The sequence below is a fragment of the Alnus glutinosa genome, chromosome 6 (assembly GCF_958979055.1).
Source record: "Alnus glutinosa chromosome 6, dhAlnGlut1.1, whole genome shotgun sequence".
In the NCBI taxonomy this organism is placed as follows: domain Eukaryota; kingdom Viridiplantae; phylum Streptophyta; class Magnoliopsida; order Fagales; family Betulaceae; genus Alnus; species Alnus glutinosa.
Window position 1 is genome coordinate 24848678 of NC_084891.1, and position 23132 is coordinate 24871809.

At 36.6% G+C, this 23132-nt stretch overlaps 2 protein-coding genes across 2 annotated transcripts; both read right to left on the reverse strand.

Moving 5' to 3' along the window:
• Window positions 1-1015: 1015 nt before the first annotated feature.
• Window positions 1016-4950, reverse strand: LOC133870917 (AP2-like ethylene-responsive transcription factor ANT). Its single transcript, XM_062308193.1, has 9 exons — window positions 4047-4950; window positions 3298-3946; window positions 3088-3170; window positions 2920-2928; window positions 2734-2822; window positions 2578-2651; window positions 2440-2490; window positions 2268-2344; window positions 1016-1894 (listed from the first exon to the last, which is right to left on the reverse strand). The coding sequence occupies exons 1-9, from the start codon at window positions 4351-4353 to the stop codon at window positions 1266-1268; spliced, it is 1968 nt and encodes a 655-aa protein (XP_062164177.1). The 5' UTR covers window positions 4354-4950; the 3' UTR covers window positions 1016-1265.
• Window positions 4951-18815: 13865 nt separating this feature from the next.
• Window positions 18816-22953, reverse strand: LOC133870191 (uncharacterized). The gene is made up of 5 exons (XM_062307258.1): window positions 22568-22953; window positions 22346-22473; window positions 22135-22247; window positions 19663-19848; window positions 18816-19047 (listed from the first exon to the last, which is right to left on the reverse strand). The coding sequence occupies exons 1-5, from the start codon at window positions 22879-22881 to the stop codon at window positions 19018-19020; spliced, it is 771 nt and encodes a 256-aa protein (XP_062163242.1). The 5' UTR covers window positions 22882-22953; the 3' UTR covers window positions 18816-19017.
• Between the last annotated feature and the right edge of the window lie 179 nt (window positions 22954-23132).

Sequence of the window (23132 nt, forward strand, 5' to 3'; positions counted from 1 at the left end):
ATTTAATTTAACATATCGGATTAAGGTTAGCCTAAAAAGTCCTATTACATCCATGCTTCAATAGAATTCAGACCCGACACGGGCTGATAATATTTGACAGGACCTGTGATCGTAACACGAATCCAACACATAATTAGCGGATTATGATTAGTTTATATAATTTTATATTCATAGATCGATATGATTCGAGCCCGACACACGAATTTCACCCCAAAATCAAATTCCTACGTTTTCTCGAGGAAAAGGAAAAATAGCAAAATCATGATCGAAGAACCAAAATGGTACTTATATTTTATGATTAACTCCAAGTACAATAATGCAAAAGAACTAATTCCAACTTTATTCGGTGATTTTTCCTGCTTTAGCGGCAATGAGGTCCTGATTGTCGTCTTATTATTTAAGTACATAATGGTAAAGTATTGCAATCGAGATCAAACGTGCATGCAAGCGGGTGGAACACGTGGGAAACCCTCAGTAATATGCGGCTTTAAAGTTGTTTGAAGCGTCCACACACCAGGACATGGAATAGCTTTTGCATCCAAAATCATATTTTGGATTACAGCAAATGGAACTAGAAAAGCCACACAAATTTTTAAACATATCGCTTTTGCAGAAATGGGAGACAAGCCCTGACTAATTATGATCGTAAAATCCTAAAATATGGAAACTAAAAGCATTCATCCAAGAGTCTCTCCCAGCCCCTTTTTTGAATAATGAAGTGGAATGTTTGCTGCCTTTGAGGAAAGCTCTGATAAGCAAAAGGGAATTTGCAATGATGGTGTTATGCAGATTGAGGAACAGATTGGGGGATATAAAGAGAGATAGTGTGGTCAAAGCAAGGCCCCTTTGCATTATTGGGAAACATTGAGCTGGTTTTGTACTTAGCAGGGCTTAGAAAAGTAGAAAAGAAAAGAAAGCAAATTCAATAATGTAATGGCCACTTCCATATTGCAAACATCATTTCATTGAATATAATCATTAGACCCCCCCCCCCCCCCCCCCCCTAATCCTTCCCTCCATTTTGCAAAATCTTCATTCCAATATGAACCATAAAAAGGTTCAGTTTTGAAAAAGTTTCTTACACTTGAGGCCAGAGACAGATAGTTGGCCCGCAATTTGTCTTTTCATTAATGCCTAATTTCCTCCACTAAACACTTTTGAAAGACAATCAAAATCTTCTTACTTCACCCTCCTCCTTTCCTCCACCAGCAAACACCATTTCCTTTTTTTACTTGTGCATGCAAAACTTTACATGTAAGCATTTTCTAGGTATCAGTCCATGCAGCAAAAACTGGCAAGTGAGACATGGAGATTGCAGCAGGCCTCAACTGAGCTGATGGGAACCAAGAACTAGCTAATGGGGGCTTTGCAAAAAGCATTGTGGAGCCATTTTTATCCGGGCTGACCTCTCTTGAGCTGCTCAAACTGGTCACTATTGAGGATGGATTTGAAAAGTGGGTTCCGAGTTTGCCCGAGTCGTCGACCATCGCCTGGCTCGAGTTCACTAAATCAATGCCAATCAGATCTTGCAGGGCCATTGAGAAAGAGGGACTTCGATAATTAGATTTCTGATGATCAAGTGAGTCTACACAAGCGTTTGGTGTTTGCTGAGGGGGCTGGTACAAAGCCATCTTCCAATCTGAGCCATTCCCATTGTTGTTATTCTCAGGTTGATTGGCTTCCCCACCATTCTGCATTGATGGGTTGTAATCAATGGCTTCAGTTCGTGAGTCTATGTCTTTGTTTCGCCTAGCCAGCTCTCCAGCGAGAAGAGTATTGCTGGCCATGATCCTTTCAACATCATATCTGGTGATGTCAAAGTTGGTGACAGCATTTACACCTCGAAACTTGATGGCAGCTATGTCATAAGCTTCGGCTGCTTCCTCTTGGGTGCCTGAAATTTAGTTTTGAGGAAGGAAGTTATAAAGCCACATTGTCAAGAGCTTAAAATGTAGCAAACCCTTTGGTTCTCTTTATTATCTCGTCAAAGAGGAACAGCCTTAAAAAAAGTGCATTGTTACAGTCTCAAAGTAGCAATTCAGCAGCCTTATAAAAGCATGACTATTCACTAGTAGCTGGAAAGACAGACAGAGAACAGAGGTGTCATAAAAATCAAACTTTCGAATTTCTCCTATCACTACTAGACAATAATGAATTTTGAACATAAAAGATAAATAATGGAAAAAATTTCAAATAAAAAAACTCATTATTAGGAAAAACCAAAATGAAACCATGCCTAGAAGAATTTAGAAAACGCATGAACTTACTGAATGTCCCGAGATAAAGGTCCTTGTTCCCTGCAACTCTGCCAATCCGAGCTTGCCATCTTCCATGCTGGTGATGCCTGCAAAAGAAAAGAAAGAACAAATACTTAAAAACACAACAAAAAATTAGAATACTAGCTGGAATGAACTATTTTTCCTACACAAAAACAAAAACCTTGTGACCCCTCGGTACATTGAAGCTCCCCTTGAAAACCCACTGCTTTTCCTGCAAAGTAAGGGAAACACTTGAGTATCATCTGGAGTCGAAAAGGCAGCATAGGCAACAGAGTACAACAATAACTCGGAATTTTACCTCCTCAAGTGAGCAACAAATTCCTGCCGGCTCATCTTTTTCATTTCTTCCACTTCTACTTGATAGTTTTCTAACTGTCAGAAGGCCAAGAGAAGGGGGGAATTTCAGTAACTGAAAACCCAAATAACAATGATAGACATCCGGGTCGAATCATACCGGGAAGTTAATATGGGTCGAAGGTCCCCAGTATTTTAGCGCCGCAAGATCATAAGCTCTTGCAGCTTTCTCTTCCATATCATAACCCCCTGAAGTTCACATGTCAAATTGATTTAATTAATACAATAACAAGATTATTCAAGCGAAGTTAATCATTTAGTTTTTATGGTGGGAAAAAAAGCTTACCCAGATAAACTGAAACGTGCATCATTCGATTTAAATGGCATCCACAAGAGTCATGAACAAGGCACAAGTCAGATGTGAACACGAAATGGACCAAGAATTGCAGTCAAAAGGGAATACTTCCAAACAAATACTGAGAATGGCTTTTGTAGTTTTGTTTATTTCACTAACCTTGTCTTCCTTTCCTGGTTTGCCCTTCCTTCTTGCAACTGTTATCCCACAGATGGGCCTCATATCTACCAGTCCATCTGTGTCTGGTGGAGGTAAATTGAACATTCAGAAGGGAAAAAGTAAACCCAAAAAACAATTTTAATTAGAGGAACAGAGGAAAAAAATAATAAAAGGAAAATAACACAAGTTAACCATATACTATCAACTAACCTAGTAACACCTCTATACTGTGAAGTTCGCTGACCAAATGTGTCAATGGACTTCCTATGAACAGGCTGCTTTTGGGCAACTTTTCCAGGACCTCTCTTCTTTGTTTCCATGGCAAGACATTCTGTTCCGGTAGGTGAGATCTGCCTGGTAGCTGTAACACAGCTAGACTGAGAACCAGGACTCATTGACAAGCTTAGAGACTGTAAATCCCCACAACCCACTGCACCAACAGACCCAGAATTGCCACCATCATCAACCATGTTGCTATTCATCTGCTGCTCCAAAGCATGATGGGAAGAGTACTGCCTAGCCACCCAGTTTTTCAGGGAAGGTATCCCATCCTCTGCTATTTGGGAACCACAATCTGCTATATGGGTCTCCTTAGACTCCTCCAATGGTGCTTGATAAATCTCATGGCAGGGAAGTCCAGCATAATATAGGTGGTGGCCTTGAACTGGTTGCCTAAAGGGTTCTTGGAGAAGGTCCAAAGAATGTTCCCTGCTCGTTTCTCCCTCAGCATTTTGGTTATAATAGATACTATCTAAGCTAAGAGCCATTGCTTCTCTTTCATGGCTGCCGTACTCGTGGCTTCCCATACTTGCACCGCCCAGAAAGTCCTCCAATTTCGGAGAGGAACTCGGCACCATCCCTTAACACCAAAAGATGTGCAAAATAAAAGTTGAGTGTAAAGAATCATTTTTTTTTTAGTAGAACGAAGATAAATAAGAAAATAAACTTATTAAGCACACCTTCTGGTTGTGATCTACTGAGAGCTTCCATTATACAAAGAGAGCCGTCTGACTTGAGTGGCATCACAGACAAGGGAGAGTGGTAACCGCCATTTTCTCCGACCACATAACAGATTCCCGAGTTGTTGAGTTGAGGAGCGAGGTAGAAGCTGGTAGGAACAGCAGCAGAAGAAGGCTGGCCTTGGTGATGGTACTGATGTTGATGATGCTGAGGGTGGTCAGAAGTAACCTCCATTTTCATGTGGGGCGAGAGAGAGAATCCCAACCAGTTATTATTGCTCCCGTTATTATCATTCATGGACTTCATCTTCTTCCTCTCTCTGTCTCTCTCCTCCTTTTTTCACTCCCAAAGACTCTTCTTACTAGTATCTCCTGCAGGAAGGCAACTCAATGATTGGGAAGCAAATAAACTAATGATAGCAAAATCCTCTTGCCTCCCTCCATCTGAAAACTTGGGTTTTTTTTTTTTTTTGTTCTCTAGCTACAAGACTCAATGCAAGAGAATTCTATGCTCTTTCTCTCTCTCTAAATAGAACAACAAAACTGGTCTCTTTAAACTAAACAAAAAGAAGGAATATTAGCAAACGATGCTGGGAACCCCCCCTTGCATTCCATAGGGATCTGTGTATATGAGAAAGACCACCCTTCACGTCTTTTGCTTTTCCAGTTTTCCTCTCACCTCTCTCTCTCTCACCTTTTTCTTAAACCCTACAAAAAACCCAGATTCAATATAACACCAAAACCCATCTCCATCTCATAAAAAAACCTCTCAATTGCACCCTTAAGTCCTCGTTTCACACAAAAACCCAGATATTTATCAACTTCGTTCCTCCCTCTCTCTCTCTCTCTCTCTCTCTCTTAAAGGACAGTAGACAGTTGAATCTAGTGGATCAAGCAAGGGCCAATAGGGTGAGAGAGAGATTGCGCAAAACCTGATTGCTTTTATTTATTTATTTTTACAGTCACAGGTCCTTAACATAGATTTGACGAGCAGGACATCTGCCCATCCAGTCACTTCATACAGTACACCCTTCTGTGCCAATCTGCCACTCAAAAAGGGCCTCCAATATAAATCCCTTTTTTTTTTTTTTTTGGCTTCCAATTTAAATACTGCTCCTATTTCTGGTTTCCAGCTTTCAATTTCATATACCAGCAACGAACGACAAATTAGTGTCACGGCCCACTGCGACTTTAAATGGGTCACAGCCCATCATCTAACGTCCACTGGTGAAAAAACACGATGTGTTGTGTGGGTCACCTCACCTGACCTCTGCTGACCTTGAGCTTTAATTTTCTGACAGTGGGCTGTGACTGTCATCTAAAACAAAAGCATCAATGTAGTGCCCAATTTCAAATAGCTATAGTCTATTTTCGTAGCTTTATTCCTTTTTTTTTTTTTTTTTAATCAATATAAATTTATTTCTTAACCAATCGGGTCATTCCAATTTAATTTTTGACTTTTTTGAATTCCATTTTTTTACTTTTTACTTTTTATTTTTAATTCTTTCGTCTACAATCGTCTAAAATTGCTATTTCGAGGGCCACTTTAGCCAGCAGCAGGTTCAGATTCCACTTTTTTTCCCCAAGCGCTTTGAAATTCCACTTGAAGTAACTGGAAACCAGCCCAGTGCCCCGTGATTGCCCATTTTAGGAGTAATATTAATTTAAGGGATAACTTAAAAAATGTATTGAATTATGTGCTTATCTAAGATAAGGGTATTGAACTGTTGTTTTAAATTAGAGGATTAATATTTTCAAATGTCTCAATTAAGGGTATTTCATTAAGATTTACTGTTAAATTATGCCAAAATTTTTAAAATATTTATGTCTTGTTTTCTTTTTAAAAAAAAATTATAAAAATTTTCAAAGATTCAGACATGGGTATTTTTTTAAATTCCGTTAAATTCTGACTAACACTTAAGTCTTAGAATTTTTTTCTTAAAAAAAAAAGGGGTTATTTTAGGTATTCCTAACGGAGTACCTTTAAGTGAGACGTTCGAAAACGTTAATACCACAGTTTAAGACATTTGCTAGTTCAATACCTTTATATTAAAACGAAGTATAATTTGATACATTTTGTGAAGTTATCCTTTAATTTAATTGTTATCCCGTTAAAATGTTAAATTTATATCCCCACTTTATTGGTCATTTTAATTTTATTTTGTCCAGATTATTCCAATGATATTTTTGCTTTAAGAGGAGATGATTTTGTAATTTTAACATTTATAATTGTAAGTAGTTAGTATCTCTTAATATTTTTATTTTGTATTTATGAATTTTAAAAAAAAAATTATTAAATAACAAAGTGAAAAAAAAAGAAAAAAAAAAAGGGTCGAGTACCAAGGACACAAGCCGCACAACATTCAGGAGAACACGCAGAAAACAGCAAACAAAACCAGAGACCCACAAAAGAAGTGCATCTCTATAGTTTAAAACATTTTCGGACGTGACTCCACAAAATGTGTTAATTATATTGTCATAAGTTAAAAATTTCAAATTTAATAAAGAGCGTTTGAGTTTGTAATTTTAAAAAGTGTGATTTAAAAATATTATTTTTAAAGTGTGTGATTTGAAAAAATAATTTTTAAAAACGCAATAAAATATTTGACAAAATCGCAGTTTGACCTTTAAAATTTTACATTTTTTTTTTTAAAAAAAAATCCTCCTTATTTTCAATTTAAAAACGCAAATTTATCTCAATTTTTTAAAAATACAATTCAAAACAATTCATTTGCTACAATTTAATTTAAAATTACATCTTTTATTTATAAAATCACAGTATGAAGCTCACTTTAAGAATTATGGTAAGAATTAAGGTTAGGAGGGTCCTTGCCCGTTATGGTGGGGTGAGAATTACTCCAGTCGAGAGAGAGAGGCCGACTTCTTTTGCCGGACATTTTAGTGACACACTGACACAAATAAGTTTATCTCGTAATTAGTACTGCTTTATAGGGGTCAAAATAAAATTCACCGACAATTTGCTGTAGAAATTAGAATGTTATTTTGTATCGACTCAGCAATTTTTATTTTTTCCATTTTAATTATTCATTTTTTTTAAAGGACATATATCTAATTATTTATCTTCACTATTTTATTTATATATTATTTCTTTTCTCAAATACCTACGCTCCAAAATCACATATATATTTTATGATCAGGAGTCAAATTTTTGTTTTCTTATGTTTGATGAGCACTATATCACCTCATTAATTTTTTTTAACTAAAATAGCTAGTCAGTGCAGTTACATTTCACCCAATTTTTCATCTCGACTAGCCAAATGTAAATGCTTGCTGGTATTGGACGAGTGGAATACTCTTTTAAGACAAAATTTGGCTAAAACTCATAAAACCACTCTCTCACTTGACTCTAAAGCGCTAAAGTAATTGTTTTAGTTTACTTTAGCTAGTTGCTTTTCAAATGTAATCGGCAACACTAAAATTTGTTGTATTTTTGAAAGATGTGTAGCTAAAATAAATAAATAAATTAAAAAACAAAAAAGAGTTTTTAACTAAAATTTGGCTAGTCAAATGCTAGCACTTGAACAATATATAGTACTATCTAATATCTATGTATTATAGTGGACCAATTCTCTATTGATATTTAAGTAACAAAATTGATATTTTACCACCAAAAGACACGATTATTGACTTTTTTTTATTATTTTTTTTTAAAAAAAACCAACTTATTTACATGATTTTATATTTTATATTTAATAAAAATAATAATAATTATGTCATGTGGTGGCAACATATCATATATTTTTAAGTAATTATAACACTACAAGTGACCACATAAAATTTTTGTAGTAATGGACGCTTATATCACAAAAAAAAAAAAAAAAAAAAAAAAAACAATGGGGTATGTTTGTTGTTAAAGTGTTTGAGTATTTTTTTTTTGTTAATTTGTTAATCTATTTATGTTAACAATAGAAAACAAAAAATAATTGAAGGTTGGATGAGATGAGCAATAAGAGGGTGAGGACGTGAGGTATTAAAAGAATGAAGTGGTCAAAATGGCATTTGCTACAAATCATGCGTCATTAAAGCGTGTGGAATGATGTTTCTTTATATATATATATAAATAAGTAAAATGGATAACGAACAGAGACAAACTATTTACTTTTTATATATAATTAAGGGGAAGGGGGATATAGTCAACAACTGCTTCCAGACAAAAAGCGGGCAGTGGGTCTCTCATAAACTTGTAATATTCCAGGAATGATGAGCAAAGGGCCCCGAAAACAAGCTTTTGGTGGAAAATGTATTTTATTTTCTATCCTACAATACTCACTTTCATTTTCACTTTATCTATATCTTCTGCAAACGTATCCATGCATGTTTATGTGGATGCTGTTTTTTCTTAATTCCCCATGTTTTTGTAACAACTTAAATTGTTTTATTATTGATGGGATAGCTTTTTGACTATGGTAGGGAGATTTCTTTTTCTTCTTCCTTTTTTTCTTTTTTTTTTTTTTAAAAAAAAAACCACAAGTTAAATTAACATATATATATATATATATATATATATATATATATATATATATATATATATATATATATCATCTGCCCTGCCAAAAAAATATTTGGCAGGCTAGGGTTTTCCTGTCCTGTAACTTGTTGAGGTTCTTTTCTGAGTGGGAATGTTGCATGCAAATGTGCATGGAAGTCTTCATGGAGACAGATTTTCAAGTGGTAATCATAGTGTTTTGAACCTTGAATTTCGGAGGGAAAAAGATCCATGTACTAGGGAGAGCGTGTGGGTGCAAAGATATGGGAGTTTTTTTTTCTTTTTTCTTTTTTCCCTTTAAATTATGTAGCAATGATGAGTGAATCCATGATGAGCACTAGCAACAGAGAGATCACTGAGTTTGCTCTTTTCTTTTTATCCTTTCATTTGCACCAGCCTTTCAGTAGGAAGATAACAGAATCAACTCTGAAACACTAAAATTCATCTCCTAAAATGTATTTAATTATCAAAGTTTCTAATTTCTAACTTAGCTTATCTCTACCTTACATAGCCAATTTCTCTTTTAGATGATTAATTTTCCTTTTAGATCTCAACAATTGCAATATATTTCATGCTAGAACCTGTGCAATGGTTTGGAACGCGTTGAATTTTGATGAAATTTTAATTTTTCAAAGTTTGTGCTCTTTCGGGTTACCTTCAAAGAATCCGAATTCAATGGTCAATAAGCGCAATAGTAGCAATCTCTTTAAGATCATTAGTAGTAGTTTTCCTTCAATTTTTCTTAAATTTAAAGAGCAAAATTATTTTTTACTTCCATATTCAAATACACTTCACAATAGTTTTCCTTATTTTTTCTTATATTATTTCCTAACAAAATACAAGTTCCCTACCTACACTCACATTTTTTACAAAATTGCAACACAATCCCAAATTAAAGGTAAAAATATGAGAGGAGAGAGAGGAAAGATATATTTTTTGTTAAAATAATGTACATGGAAGGTAATAGGCTATAGGGGCTTTTTGTAGTTTTTTCTTTTTAAATTTTTCCTATATTTAAGGAAAGTAATAGGATATAGGAAAATTGTTACTAGTGGTCTAACAACACCAATCATGAGGGAGAGGCTATTTCGAGGGCTGAATCCATGGAGTACCAACATGCGAACACACAAGCATAGCAAGGGTACCAGTGTATGAATGTGCAAGCATAAAAAGAGTACCAGCATGCGAATGCGCAAGCGCAACAAGAGATGCAACAATCGATATGTGAGTTGCAGGAGACAATCGCAAGATTGACGGTTTGAGTTGTACAAAGGAAGGGCATTACGGAGATCGAGATAATGATGGAATCCGCGTATGACCTCTTCATCATCCTACTCCTATAAACTGACCATCGATTTATGAGGAAAACCTCAGTGATGATGAAGACTTTGTTGAATGGGTATTCGAAAGAAGGGAGGATGTTGGCGAAATTATCATCCCCCAAAGCTAAGTGGGCCTACAGCCGAACCGGGAGCCCAGTTGGTCTAACCGACCCGTCTCGACCCGCTTGGTCACCATCGTTTCAAATATTCACTACAAAGTTATGTGGTTGAGTCATATCGGATACATAGGAGGGCGTTTGAATGTCTTTTGTAGACTATGTCCGGGATTTACAGGTTAAGGTTAAAATCTGTAACTCTCCCTCATCGTCAAAAGAACTCTATCCCGAATATCTCGGGACAGGCTCTTATTCAATAAATCATGGGATAAGGTGTTTATTAGCATGGAATCAGCTGAAGAGTTAGTGTCCTACCCGAACTAGACTTTAAGAAGATCAGTCTAAAGCTTGTGCAATCTGGGTCTCAGACTCCTAATCCAACTGCACTCTATCACTCGAGTAATTTTAGAATTGTGTGCCTATAAATAGGCTACTACCCTAGGTATAAATTTACGCCATAATCTTTGAGTTTACTCTGCTATGAATACTCATAAAATTATTTATCAAAACTGACTTAAGCATCGGAGTGGGAACGCTGCCGGGAATGGAGGCACTAGACATGAGAGCACGGGGTATGGAGACTTTGAGCGCACATGCATTGAGACTGGCCAAGACACTTATGGTAGTGCTAGTTACAGACGCGCATACGGAGGATAAGGAATGAGCCATGAATACAAGGGCGAGGAATCCAACGATTACCGGATGAAGATCGACCTTCCCCCGTTTAACAGACATCTCCACAGCGAAGGCTTTCTTGATTGGGTGACGGAAGAAGAGAGATTCTTTAAATATGTGTATTCCTAGAGACTGTAAGGTGAAGTCGGTGGCTTACAAATTCAAATGAGGGGCGCGCTTCGACTGTAAGGTGAAGTCGTGGCTGAAGATGAAGCGACTCCTTAAAGCACAGTTTTATCACAAGATTTTGAATAGCAACTATTCCAGCAATACCAAGAGCGTAGGCAAGGTAGTAGATCGGTTTAGGACTACGTAGACGAATTCTATTGTTTATGAGAAATGATTGTTGTACAATTCTTGACACAACTCCTGTACAACTCCAACAATTTTTGTTTCAAACTAACAATTTGATATGTTTTCCTATACGTGAATCCTACATATCCAATGGTTTGATTTAAAAAAAAAAAAAAAAAAAAAAAAGCTGTTAGAATTGTATAGAAGTTGTAAACGTATCATATTTTATTGTCTATTAGCTCATAACAATCTCATAGAGACAAGGGCACAACAGGTGGAGTGATTTGTCAATGGGTTGCACCTTGTATTCGCCGTAACGAAAGCCATTAGCTTGGCAACTCAAGTGGAGATGCAATTGGAGCAGGGTAAGGCACCTACAATAGAGCGAATTTCAATGAATCTTTGCGACTTGCACAAAGTCGGGGAAAGCAATCCGCAGCCACACAGGCTTCACAGCCCCAACCCGCAGTGCTTGTGTGACGAGGAGCAAGTAGCAACAATACTACAAGGCTGGCAGCTGCAACCTCTTCATCCAATAACTCGTACGCATGCTTGGCCCAAATAAGTGCTTCAAGTGAAACCAGTCGAGGCACTAATCACATTAGTGTCTTAGACGGCAAATCATTAACCTAATTGAGACCGAGTTTGAAACAGGTGAAGAAAGCGAATGGTACTACTGACGATGACCCACTCACTATGAGAAAGACAATGTGATAAAAGGACAAGGTCGTAACACCCCGACTCTTATACACATGCCGTAAGTGGAAAATAAGTGAATTTTTCATGTGGCGTTACTACATAATAAATACAACACTCGCTGCAGAAATATCTAGTGTAAAATTTTCTTTTATTTTCTTTTGAAACCACAAACTCACCTCAAATCACAATGAACCAACACATTTAATTAAACTTAGTTACTTTATAAACATAACCTTGTAATGTTATTACAACGTACTCTACCATGCACTAACATTAAGATGTACATCAAAAGTTGTTATAGATTTTAAAACCAAGGATCCGTTTGATTTCGCGTTAAACCACTTGTCTATGGAAAAGGATTTAACCTTTTTAAAAATAAAACACTTGTATGGCATGGCTACCATAGGAAAAATGGATGAAGAATCTGGGGCACGTGCATACTATATATTTTTATGGGCTTGACCCTATGACCCTTGTTTCATATAAAATTTTAATTACCCTGAATTCAAGGGCTACTATGACATGCACAATCATCAACGGATGACGCTTACACCATGCATGCAGCATTGCTAGTTACGTGGATTGCTCGAGACCCGCATGAGGAAATGGATATGCATAGCTTTGTTCGTTACCTTTTTGGCACAATGGATGGAGTTGCATACTTTTGGGAGCATCATGAAGAATTTGAATTGCTCTTGTTGGGTTACATGTGCTGTGCATGGTACAAATAGTTTAAAAAGAAGAAGAAGAAAACAAAAAGCATGTACTTATCATGTGCTTAGAAATAAATGATAATTTTATAAACTACGTTCCAATTTGGAATAAATCTCTATCTTTTACCAAGTGGATGCTTGGAAATTTGGTATTTCTTTGAATTTCTGGTTCTATCTTATCCTAGGAATTAGATATAAGCATTATACACACTTGAAAGTGTGAGGTCCAATTGTGTCAAAAGAGAGTGGAGGTGGTTAGCAAAGTAAACACGCCCTAATAAATTTAATTTTATGACCACTTGAAAGTGTTTGCTTTTCTGTAGATGCAGCAACAATCTGGACAATCTATTCACTCGCTTTCATTCTTCATGGATGAGAACAACCGAAACAAAATTCCGATAGCTCTCAGTTTTAGAAGCATGAGTAACGAGTACGACAGAGAAATCCGTAATACTTAAGCTTATTGTTGTGTTCCACTTCTTTGATTCTAAAAATTTATTGTAATTATTGTTATTTCCTATAAATCAAAGAGAAATAAGAGTATAATGTAACTATTTGAGCTTTATTCTGTGGACGTAGATTTATAAACCTAACCACGTAAAATCTCTTATCTTCATTTTTATTATTTCCGTTATTATATTAATTTTCCCATGTGATTATCTTTTCTTTCAAGCACTCTACAAATTAGTTTTGATTGAGAATGTATACGAAAACAAATATTATAATTTTCAGCTACAGCACAATTATACAGAAATTATCAGTTTACAATGTTAAACGACTTCAATGTAAAAAGCACAACGAAATGTCCTTAAGAATAAGGATCAAACTCTAAATAGTCGAGGAAAACCGAATTTTATAAAATATGACCGAAGTCTAATTATTATATGAAATTAAATTACGAATCAAAATAAGTATTTCACCAATAACTTGGCGAAATCCGATAATAAAATCCTACTAAAATGGGAAAATCAATATTTCATAAAATGGCAAAAAATAACTCAAAAATAATGGATTTTGAGCCATAAAAAGATGCTCACCGAGCATAGCTCAATGTTCATGACTAGCGCGTGGTAAAGAGCTTTTTGGATTAGGGCTTTACGTGCGATTATGATACTTGTAGCAAAAGTTAATGCCTATTTCACTACAGTGCGCAATATTGTCCCAAATTCAATTATTCAAGCCCACTCTTTCATTTCTTGCGATGATATTTTCTATCAAGATATTTCAGTGTCATTAATGTAGTCAATCATGATATTTACAGATAGATTTAGGACTCTACAAAAATTAATTGCCCAAATTGTTATTGCCGCATGCGAAAGAGTTTATTTAAAATTTACCTACTTGAATAAGTGGTCGAACCCTTCAACATTTAAATTGAGTATACAAGTTACATATGAACTCTCTCGTAATATACTTCTTAAATTGTTAACCATTTGAACAGTTAATTGATGGAGTTCTAACAAATAACCCTGCTTTCAAAACTTGAGACAGGTTGGAGGAAAAGACATGGGAACCTAGAGAAATCAAATTTGAAGTTTTGAAAAGCATGCTTCCCATTTCCCCTGCCCACTGACTGCAAAGGACCACCTTTTTTGTGTGTGGCATTGGAAGGAAGTCAGGCTGCAATCGATGTATATATATATATTTGAAGTACAAATTCACATGAATTATAGTATTTTTAAGCTTTTATGGAAAACTTGGATGATACCGAACTGGGACATTCTTTTTCTTAATCATTTTTGTTTTGTTTTTGTTGATCTTTTGGCGCCAATTTGCAAAGGACAAAAGAAGGTCCGGTTTGTTTGCATTAAGACCCCTCTCTTTTAGAAGTCTGAGGCCCAGCCCACAGAGGCAGAGGCAGAGGCACAGAGAGAGAGACAGAGAGAGAGAGAGAGAGAGACTTGAATGAGGGAGGAAGGAGTAATGAGTATCACGTGATCATAACACAAAATCCAAACAAAATCTAGTGAAAGATCACGGAAATAGGCCATAAATGGCGGGGCAACACAAACAAAGTGGATTACGAGATATTTCTGGCCGATGGCAACTCAGCCTGAGAAGGACAACCAGCTCTGTCTCACTGTTCTGTTTTTCGCTGATCAAAATGCCCCCCCAACCCCATTTTGCTTTATTTTACTCTCTCTCTCCACTAACGCTTCCTTAACAAGCAAGGCCTTTTTAAATAAACCCTCTACGTCGCTTACATCCTCCTCACCATTTCTCTCTCTCTCTCTCTCTCTCTGTCTGTCTCGGCCGGGGATGACATGTCAAAATCTTGGCCCCTCTGTCATGTCACAGTCACCTTAGATTCTCTCTCTCTCTCCGGTACCGCTTTTTAATTTATTTCTTCAACAGTGGGACATGCTTCAAGAACCCACTAACTACAACTAGCTAGCTTTCATTTTAGTCACAATTGAAGTAAGAAGAACCTATGAAATAGAAACAAGTGTGTTTTAACTTTTAAGGAGCATTCAAACCTTAAGCAAATCAATAAGACAGACATTAATGCATATAGTTGGAAGAATTCAAAGCATGTTACATCTTCCTCCATAAAGGACCGGCTAGGCTCCTCACCATAAAAAAGAGACGTGCTTTTAATTTTTGTTAATCTGTTTCCCTTCCTACTTGATTGTTATTGGAAGAGAAAGATTATTTAAAGAATGTTTCTATTTATGGTGTTGGGAGCTTTTAGGAGCAAACATGTTCTGACTCGGCAGGAATGTGATGAAAAAGAAAGCCATCCCCACAACCTCTTTCCCACGATGGGCAAGACTCAAGACTCAAGAGGGCATCTCTCTCTCTCTCTCTAATTCACCCAGCTTAAACATGCAAACAATTAACTTTGCCTACTAATAAAAATGGCTCTCTGTCACCTGTGTCCTTGATGCGCTCAAAGCAGCAGAGTCTAAAGCAAAGCAAAGCAAAGCAAAATTGGACCATTTTTCACAGAAAATCGATTTAGGCGAGAAAACCAATTCTTTTGTACTATAAAGAGCAAAGGATTACACTTTCACAGGTCCACGGCTCTCGGGCTTTGGAGCTGCTAAACATGATGGCAGAGAGATTAATGATGTGGATTATTGGATAATCATAGCTATATGATCCACCGTTCAAAAACCAAGGATGGTCAACCCTGAGATTGATCAGCTAGCTGTGCCCAGAAAAGTAGTAGTAGTAGCATAATATATGACACCTTAGGCAGCTCAAACGAGTTTCTAGAGTGACGGCTATAGGCAATCTGTAGACGAGACTGACCAGTCTAGCGTAGCCCCGACCTATGTTTACTGTCACCTAGAGGGGGGGAATGTCCCATCATCGCTCAGCGTTACAGGTTATCCCCCCACTTGGATTAGAACATCTACAGGCTTCCTTACCAACAAAATCCAAAGGACAGTGCATAAAGTAACAAGAACAAGATTACGAGAGCACAAAACAAAAAAAGGCACCATCATGGCATGGGCCTCAACATGCCCTTGGAAAAGGCTGGCCCATTCCTTCTTTCATGCACCAGATGACAAACATACATGCGTAACGATCATAACATCCAACACATTGGGCTTTGAGAACTGGTTTTGTTTTGTCGCATGATTCCAATTCATTGGCAAATCTATTTTGGAAGAGTTTCTAATGGGGCAGCAACTCATGAACATGCCATGCTCGCATGTTTATGTTCCTCAATCTAGCAAGGGGAACATACATGCTCGCATATTTCAGCCATACAACTTGCCTAGCATGCCGTATATCATTTTTCCCATACATCTTGCCGAGGCATATCTCAGTTGGATCTGGCTTCAAAGCTGTAGTTTAAACTACGGCAAAAAATAAATGGCTCAGATTTAATAACGTCTTTTTAATCAGTGTTTTTTTACCAAATGTTTTTGAAATAAGATGTTTTATTTTTAACGCCGTTTAAGGAGAAAACACACCGGCTATTTCTTTTTGAAGCAGACATCTCTTTTCTTTTGCAAGAAAGCTTCCTCCATTGTTGGTTGGAGGAGAGATCGAGAGCGTCGATACCTTTCACTTGTCCTAGAGTCTTTGAAATAGGACCCGAAAGAATATTACTTGTCATGAATAATTCCTCCAAGCTCTTGCAGTTTCCAATTTAGCTGTGAATATTACCAGACAAACGGTTGTCAGAGAGGTCAATAGTAACAACACCTACCAAAGCAATTTCTAGAGGTAAAGGTCGACTTTGACAGATTCAAAACAGTGCTCAAACTAGGAAAACTTAGAATATCTTCGGGAATGCTCCCATTGAACCTGTTGTTGGATAAGTCCATGGAAAGAAGACTCTTTGAAGTTTCCAAAAGTAGTGGGTATTTTTTACCCACCAAACTGTTTCCTCCCTCCTTCAAGACTTGGAGCTTCGTCAAGTAGCTAAGCTCTTCCGGAACTCTTCTTTGGAATCTAGTTTGCAATCAAGTCCAGGATATGGAGTTAGGTCAATTGGCTTATATTTGAGGGTAGCCCACCTTCTATGCTGTTGGTGTTGGAGCTCATGTTTGGCACTCTCAAACGGAAAAAATTGTCGATTTGATGAGGAAGCTGTCTTGTAAATTGGTATGGAGGAAGGAGAGACGTCTGCTTCAAAAAGAAAAGTGACGATTGTTTTTCCTTAAATGGCGTAAAAACAAAAAATTAAGAATCGTCTTGAAAAGACCCACTTAAATCTAGGCCGTTTATTTTTTTTTTCCCGTAGTTTAAACTATAGCACTGAAGCAAGATCCATCTCAGTTGATGTCTTCCAAATTAGCATTTAATGACTAAATGACAACAGAAATCCCTGCCTATGATTGTGCTGCTTTAACTTTTCTGCCAAGATGGAGAGGTTGCAAGAATGGAAACAGCAATAACTCTAATATTCTACTATTCACAAAAGATTTTCCTTCAAGGGCACTAGTGCACTCAAATCCTGATTCTCCAAGGGCCACATATGGTTATAATGTATAAACCTAAGATATAGAAGATTCATCACTAGATTAAAAAAGAATTTCTCAAAACTGGAAGCCCATGGACATCTATCTCACCCACCTTGCTTCCCTAATACAAAGATTGGCATAAGGCGATCAACCATTTGAAGCTTACATTACCTTTTTCAATAGAGTAATGCTATCTGGTTGACTGTTATACGAATATCATATAACTTGAATGACGTGATAATAAAAATCAACCTTTGATTTTCTTTTTTACAAATGTTGATACAAGAGATGATTGTCACTGCCTCATCATCAAGTAGTATGGCAGTCTACTAGACTAAATAAATAGCATTACTCTTATCAATATGTCTAGTCAAACTAACAAAAAGGCTCTCTCAAAAGCCACATTCTTATCCTCATCACCAGCTCCTAGGGGCAATAATAGGTAAAACCAAACGACCCATTTATACCAACCCCAACAACTGTGTCGTCCATAAAGATGTGCTGCATTTCCATTGCCCTGGAAGAGGTGCATACCATTAAGAATCCTGTACCTAGGACCATAAATATAATGAAAGTATTTCTGCACTGTAAGTATAAAACCAGAGCCCATAGGCTTTGGGTTGTGCTGTGATGCATTACTACTACATGTCACTCTATCTAACCTCTTTCTTTAATTCTAGAACTCTTCCTCAGTTAAGAGTATTGGTAGACCCACTACACAAGTTGTTTTAGTTCTAAGACTGACTGAGGCTATTACTGTTACTAGAGTTCTTACAAAAAAAGTAAATCAGTTTCATTAAAAGTGCAGAGGAGTGCAGCCATAATACATAGGAATTAGGAAGTATACAAGACAGAGTTCTTACTTAAACCACCATTCTTTTGTTGGGGTGGCATGGTTCTCTAAACACATTACTATTCAAACTTGTTCCATAAGCTACAAAGACATCAAGCATCCATGATGAGCACCTTAGCCCTAGTCGTTGAGACCTCAATGACTTTGTCTCAGCGTATGCAAATTGATAGTGAGGCAATCTACTAAGTTCTCTAAAATTAAACTGAGAAGACTGAATTAGCTCAAGGAAATAGATGCAACAGAGTCAGTAAAGGTGCAAAACCAAATGATTCGAGTAGTTTTTTTTCTTACAAGTTAATGCAATTCATTAAAAAGCGCAACTCAGGTACATAAAAAGTATACAAGAGAAATATTTAGCTAGAAAAAGAAAGAAGATCAAGAAAAACATGAAAGCTAGAAATATTTAAGTCAAAAACAGTTGTCCAATTGTAAGGTGTTTATGTTAAAAAAAAAAATCCTCTAATTCTACCACCATCCATTCACAGTCTTCAAGACTCAGATTATTTCTTTTCCTCCAAACACGAAATTACGAATGATTCGAGTAGTTACTAAATGAGTTACTGAATTTCTGTCCAAACTTTTATCTTTATACTTATTTGGTTATTCCTTGTATCAACACATTAGATGAAACAAATTTTGGAGACTAAGCAAGAGCTATGATACCTGGATTTGAGAAATCAAAATTCGTACTTTTTTTTTTTTTTTTTGATAAGTAGAAATCAAAATTTGTACTTAACACATATCTATTCAAGATATTGCTCACTTGTTACATTACAGCAGATAAGTACAAGAGTCGGAGAAGAACCGAAAGAAACTGATGTCTAGGTGTATGACAATATGGTACAAGAACAAAAGAAATGGCTTTCATCGTCACCACCTCCGTACTAATGACATGAGCAACTGCAACAATAAAGAAATGAATCTCTATTAGGAATCAGTATCACAGTGTATTTGAAAAGGGCAGTGCCAATCCCTAAGAAATATCTAGGTCTAGTTCATTATAAACTGTACTAACAACCTCGTATTGGAAAGATTGGGAAAAACTGACAAATGTACCTGAAGATTTCTTCATCTTTCAAAATATACAAGAAAGTAGGAAAAGACAGGAAAAACTTTTCATATACTTTCAAGTGTCCTACAATTCCCAAGCTAATTGGGTTGCAAGGGTTATTGCCTAAGAACAAATTTACTCTTTTCCCCATGCTGTCTCATTAACTAAACAGGACTAGGAAATCATTTCCTAAGCTCAATTTCCTTAATTTCCTTCCAAGAAACCAACTTAATCTTAACAAGTTCTCTAGCATACAGTGCAAAACTTAGAAGCCAAAGGTTTTCCAGCATGCCACATGCTAAAAATTCCTACACAAGAAATTCCACCTGAAGCAAGTGGTTTTCTCTCTATTGGTAACATTAATATAAGTATTATGCAGGAAGATATTTCACTGGTAGAGAAAAAAGCTATCACCATAATATAAAAAATTTCAATATGCTGCTTAGGCAGAAAGAATCCCATACCTCAAATAGTTCAAATGGGCTGCCACGGCGATATACATCACTCTTCTTGCTCTTATCATTGGGAAGAATGTTGTACAATATTGATCTCCATCCAATAAGTAAAACAGCAGTACTTCCCATTGTTACTAATATAAATTTATATGGTGGAAAATGGCCTGACGTTACTGCCCTGATAATTATTCCTAGCTGAAATTAATGTACAACAAAAACAGTGTTTTAACAGGTATCTTGTTGGCTTAATAACATGGAAAAAAAAAAAAGAACCATGTGAGAAGTTACATAAGCGGATCATGTGCTACAAAGAACAACGACAATGCTAACAATATTTTCAAGAATATAAGAACCTCTATGAGTTCAAGGAACTAAATGCAAATAGTAGAAAATGCGACCTTCTAAGTAGACTTATGGAATATAATGATTTTCATTCAATCTCCTTAAACAGCAAACGAGACATTTGATAACCAAAAAAAAAGAAGCCAATTTAACACAAAAATTGTTGAGTCTAGGAAGATCACATCGTACAGTCATATTCTACTTTAATAGGAAGAAAAAAAAATGAATAAAAGATAAGAAAAACCTAACAATCAATTATAAGCAAGGTGCAACACAACTTTTCTATAAACAAGTTGTAACAAACTGCCTACATTGTATGAATTACCAATCAACCAATTTTAGTTGTCCGTTAAGAATCTGCGTCTATATAGATCCTGTTCATGTTCAAACGAAAATCTGCAAAGGCTCTATTTGCATCTACCATTCCCTCTCTTCTTTTTCACGGCTTTTTCGGATATCCCCAATAACCAATGAACGACAGTTGTATTTCCTTGTGCAGATCCTATTTCAATGGGAACTAGATGAGTTGATCTGCCTCGAAGTCTTTCTTTTACTGCTATATAAGGGATTTCTTCATATATTGCTTGAGGGAAAACTGATGTAACCTATAATCAACCCTAGTTGGATTTCTACATTAGGTAGAACGAGATAAGTGGAATGTCAGAAATGCCATGGGGTAAGATGCAGATTAGAAGATCCTTTGTTTGTTGTACCTTTATGTTGGAGACAAAGTTCTTCCTATATCTTCCATTAATAAGTTTCTATTATGTAAAAAGACTCAATAAGGTTTCTTAAGGTTTTTGGGGTTGGTTTGGGTGCTTTTAAGGTTTTTTTTGTATTCGGAGGTTACTATTGGGGGTTTCTTTTGTTTTGTGAAGGTTTATATTATGCTTGTTAGGGGTTTTCTTGTGGGTTCCTTGTGGTTTTATTGGTTTTTTTATGTGGGCTAGCTGAGTTGCTTTTGTGTATACATCATGTGTATTTAGGGGTGCCTTACACTTTTTTAATGAAATTCTCTTATCAAAAAAAAAAAAAAGACTCAATAACTGCATATGTTTCGGGCCTTCGCCAAGGGAACCCCTTCTTGCCTCTCCTTTACATGATTGTCATAGATGCTCTCAGCAGGATGCTCTCTCGAACAATGATTGGGGTTTATTTAGCAGGTTTCCAGGTAGACATCCATAATTCTGCCCCCTTGGAAATATCCCACCTTTTTGCAAATGATACACTTATTATGTGTGATGCAGATCATGATCAAATTCATAATTTGGGATACATTCTTCTTTGTTTTGAGGCTATTTCGGGCTTGAAGGTCAATGCAAATGATACTCTTATTATGTGTGATGCAGATCGTGATCAAATTCATAATTTGGGAGACATTCTTCTTTGTTTTGAGGCTAGTTCGGGCTTGAAGGTCAATCTCGAAAAATCTAAATTACTTGCACTGCATCAGGAAGAGTTGGTTGACATTCTCAGTTGTAGTATCTCTTCTCTACTCATGAAATATTTGGGATTCCTCTGGGTGCTACTTTTAAGTTGAAAGCTATTTGGGATAGGGTCGTTGAGAAAGTGGAAAAAAGATTGACTAGTTGGAAGAAGATTTACTTGTTACGAGGCGGTCCCCTAATTCTAATCAAGAGTACATTATCCAAGTTACCAATGTATTTTCACATCATTTCTGTGATCCATTGAAGGCAAACACTAACGAGGTCTCAATTTATAAATGCCAGAAACATAGGTCTAAATTCATCAAATTTAAAACTGGGGTAAAGCATAGGGTGTTGACAGTGTTGTGACATAGTTTTCCTTTGAGGGTAATACCTCTTAATGATCTGATGCAAGACCATGACAAGGAAGCCGAGTAGCTGCACCGATAAGGAGTGCATAAAAAAGAAGAAGAAGTGGAATTCAAACTCACAAAATGCATCCCGGTAATCTTAGAATAACTTCCAATGCAATTCTAATACTACCATTATTGAGATCATCACCAACAGTTGTTTACTGAATATAAAGTTCTTAAAAAAATATTCAGTTCCTATACAGATGAGAAGAGCAATTTCAGTGAAGTCTTTCACAGACTTGATGAATGAAAAAACTTTAGAACGTCAAGGAAAAAACAAAACAACGTTATGAACTTACCGGAATTCCCAGAGCCCACGACTTAGAAGTAGCAATGAGAGCCTTTGAAAGGCCATTCATTCCACGGCCATCCTCCGCATAACCTCCGAGGAAGTAACCACCCAAAAACCACCCTGATAACCCGCATTCGTTTTATTTTCTAAAATATCCCAATAATAAATATAACCTTATTTTGTCGAAATAAAGCCAAACCAACAAGAACAAAACGCACCGGCAATAAAAGGGTCGGCTGTGCGCAGGGTCTCAGTGTCAAAAACTGAGAAGCCGTGACTGAACCTCCCAATTGCAGCGAACAAAAGCAAGGCCATAACATCCCCACCAGCGAGCAAAGCCACCCAACTGGGAAACATAGCAAGCCCAAAACCATTAAATAAAAATCTCAACAAGAAAACAAAAAAAGAAACATGCTCAGTGCTTTTGAAATTACACTTACCCCCATTTGTTCAAACGAGAAGAAGAAGAAGCGGGTTTGTCGAATTGGATAACGCCCTCCAAAGGAACATTTTCCTGACCCACGAAAACAGTTTCTTCGTCATTCTGAAGAGGGGGAGGGGTGGTGGAGGAGGAGCTAGAGATATCCTGTTTGGTTGCGAGAGTAAGATTCAAGAGGGGTCTGTGACTGAATCTGGGTTTGCGGTTGGAGAAGAGAAGAGGATTTGGCTTACTGAATTTGGGAATGGGAGGGGAAGAGAGGGAACATCTCTTGGCTGATAGAGCTCCGCTTGGAGCTTGGCCTAGCACAAGCATCTCTCGCTCTTTTTGCGTTTTTTTGATTTGTGGGTTACGTTGTTGATATGCTTGCAAGAGTCACAGATTCTTTTTCATTCTTCTTTTGTTTTCGTTTTAATTTTTGGGGCCAGAATTATCGACTTATTTCTTTCTGGATTAAAAATGGATTCTTTTTTTTCCTGGGTAGTAAATTTATTATCTCGTATGAAGAAAAAACAAAAAATAAAATTGGGAAATAATGAGAGAAATGAGAAACCTCCACATTCAGT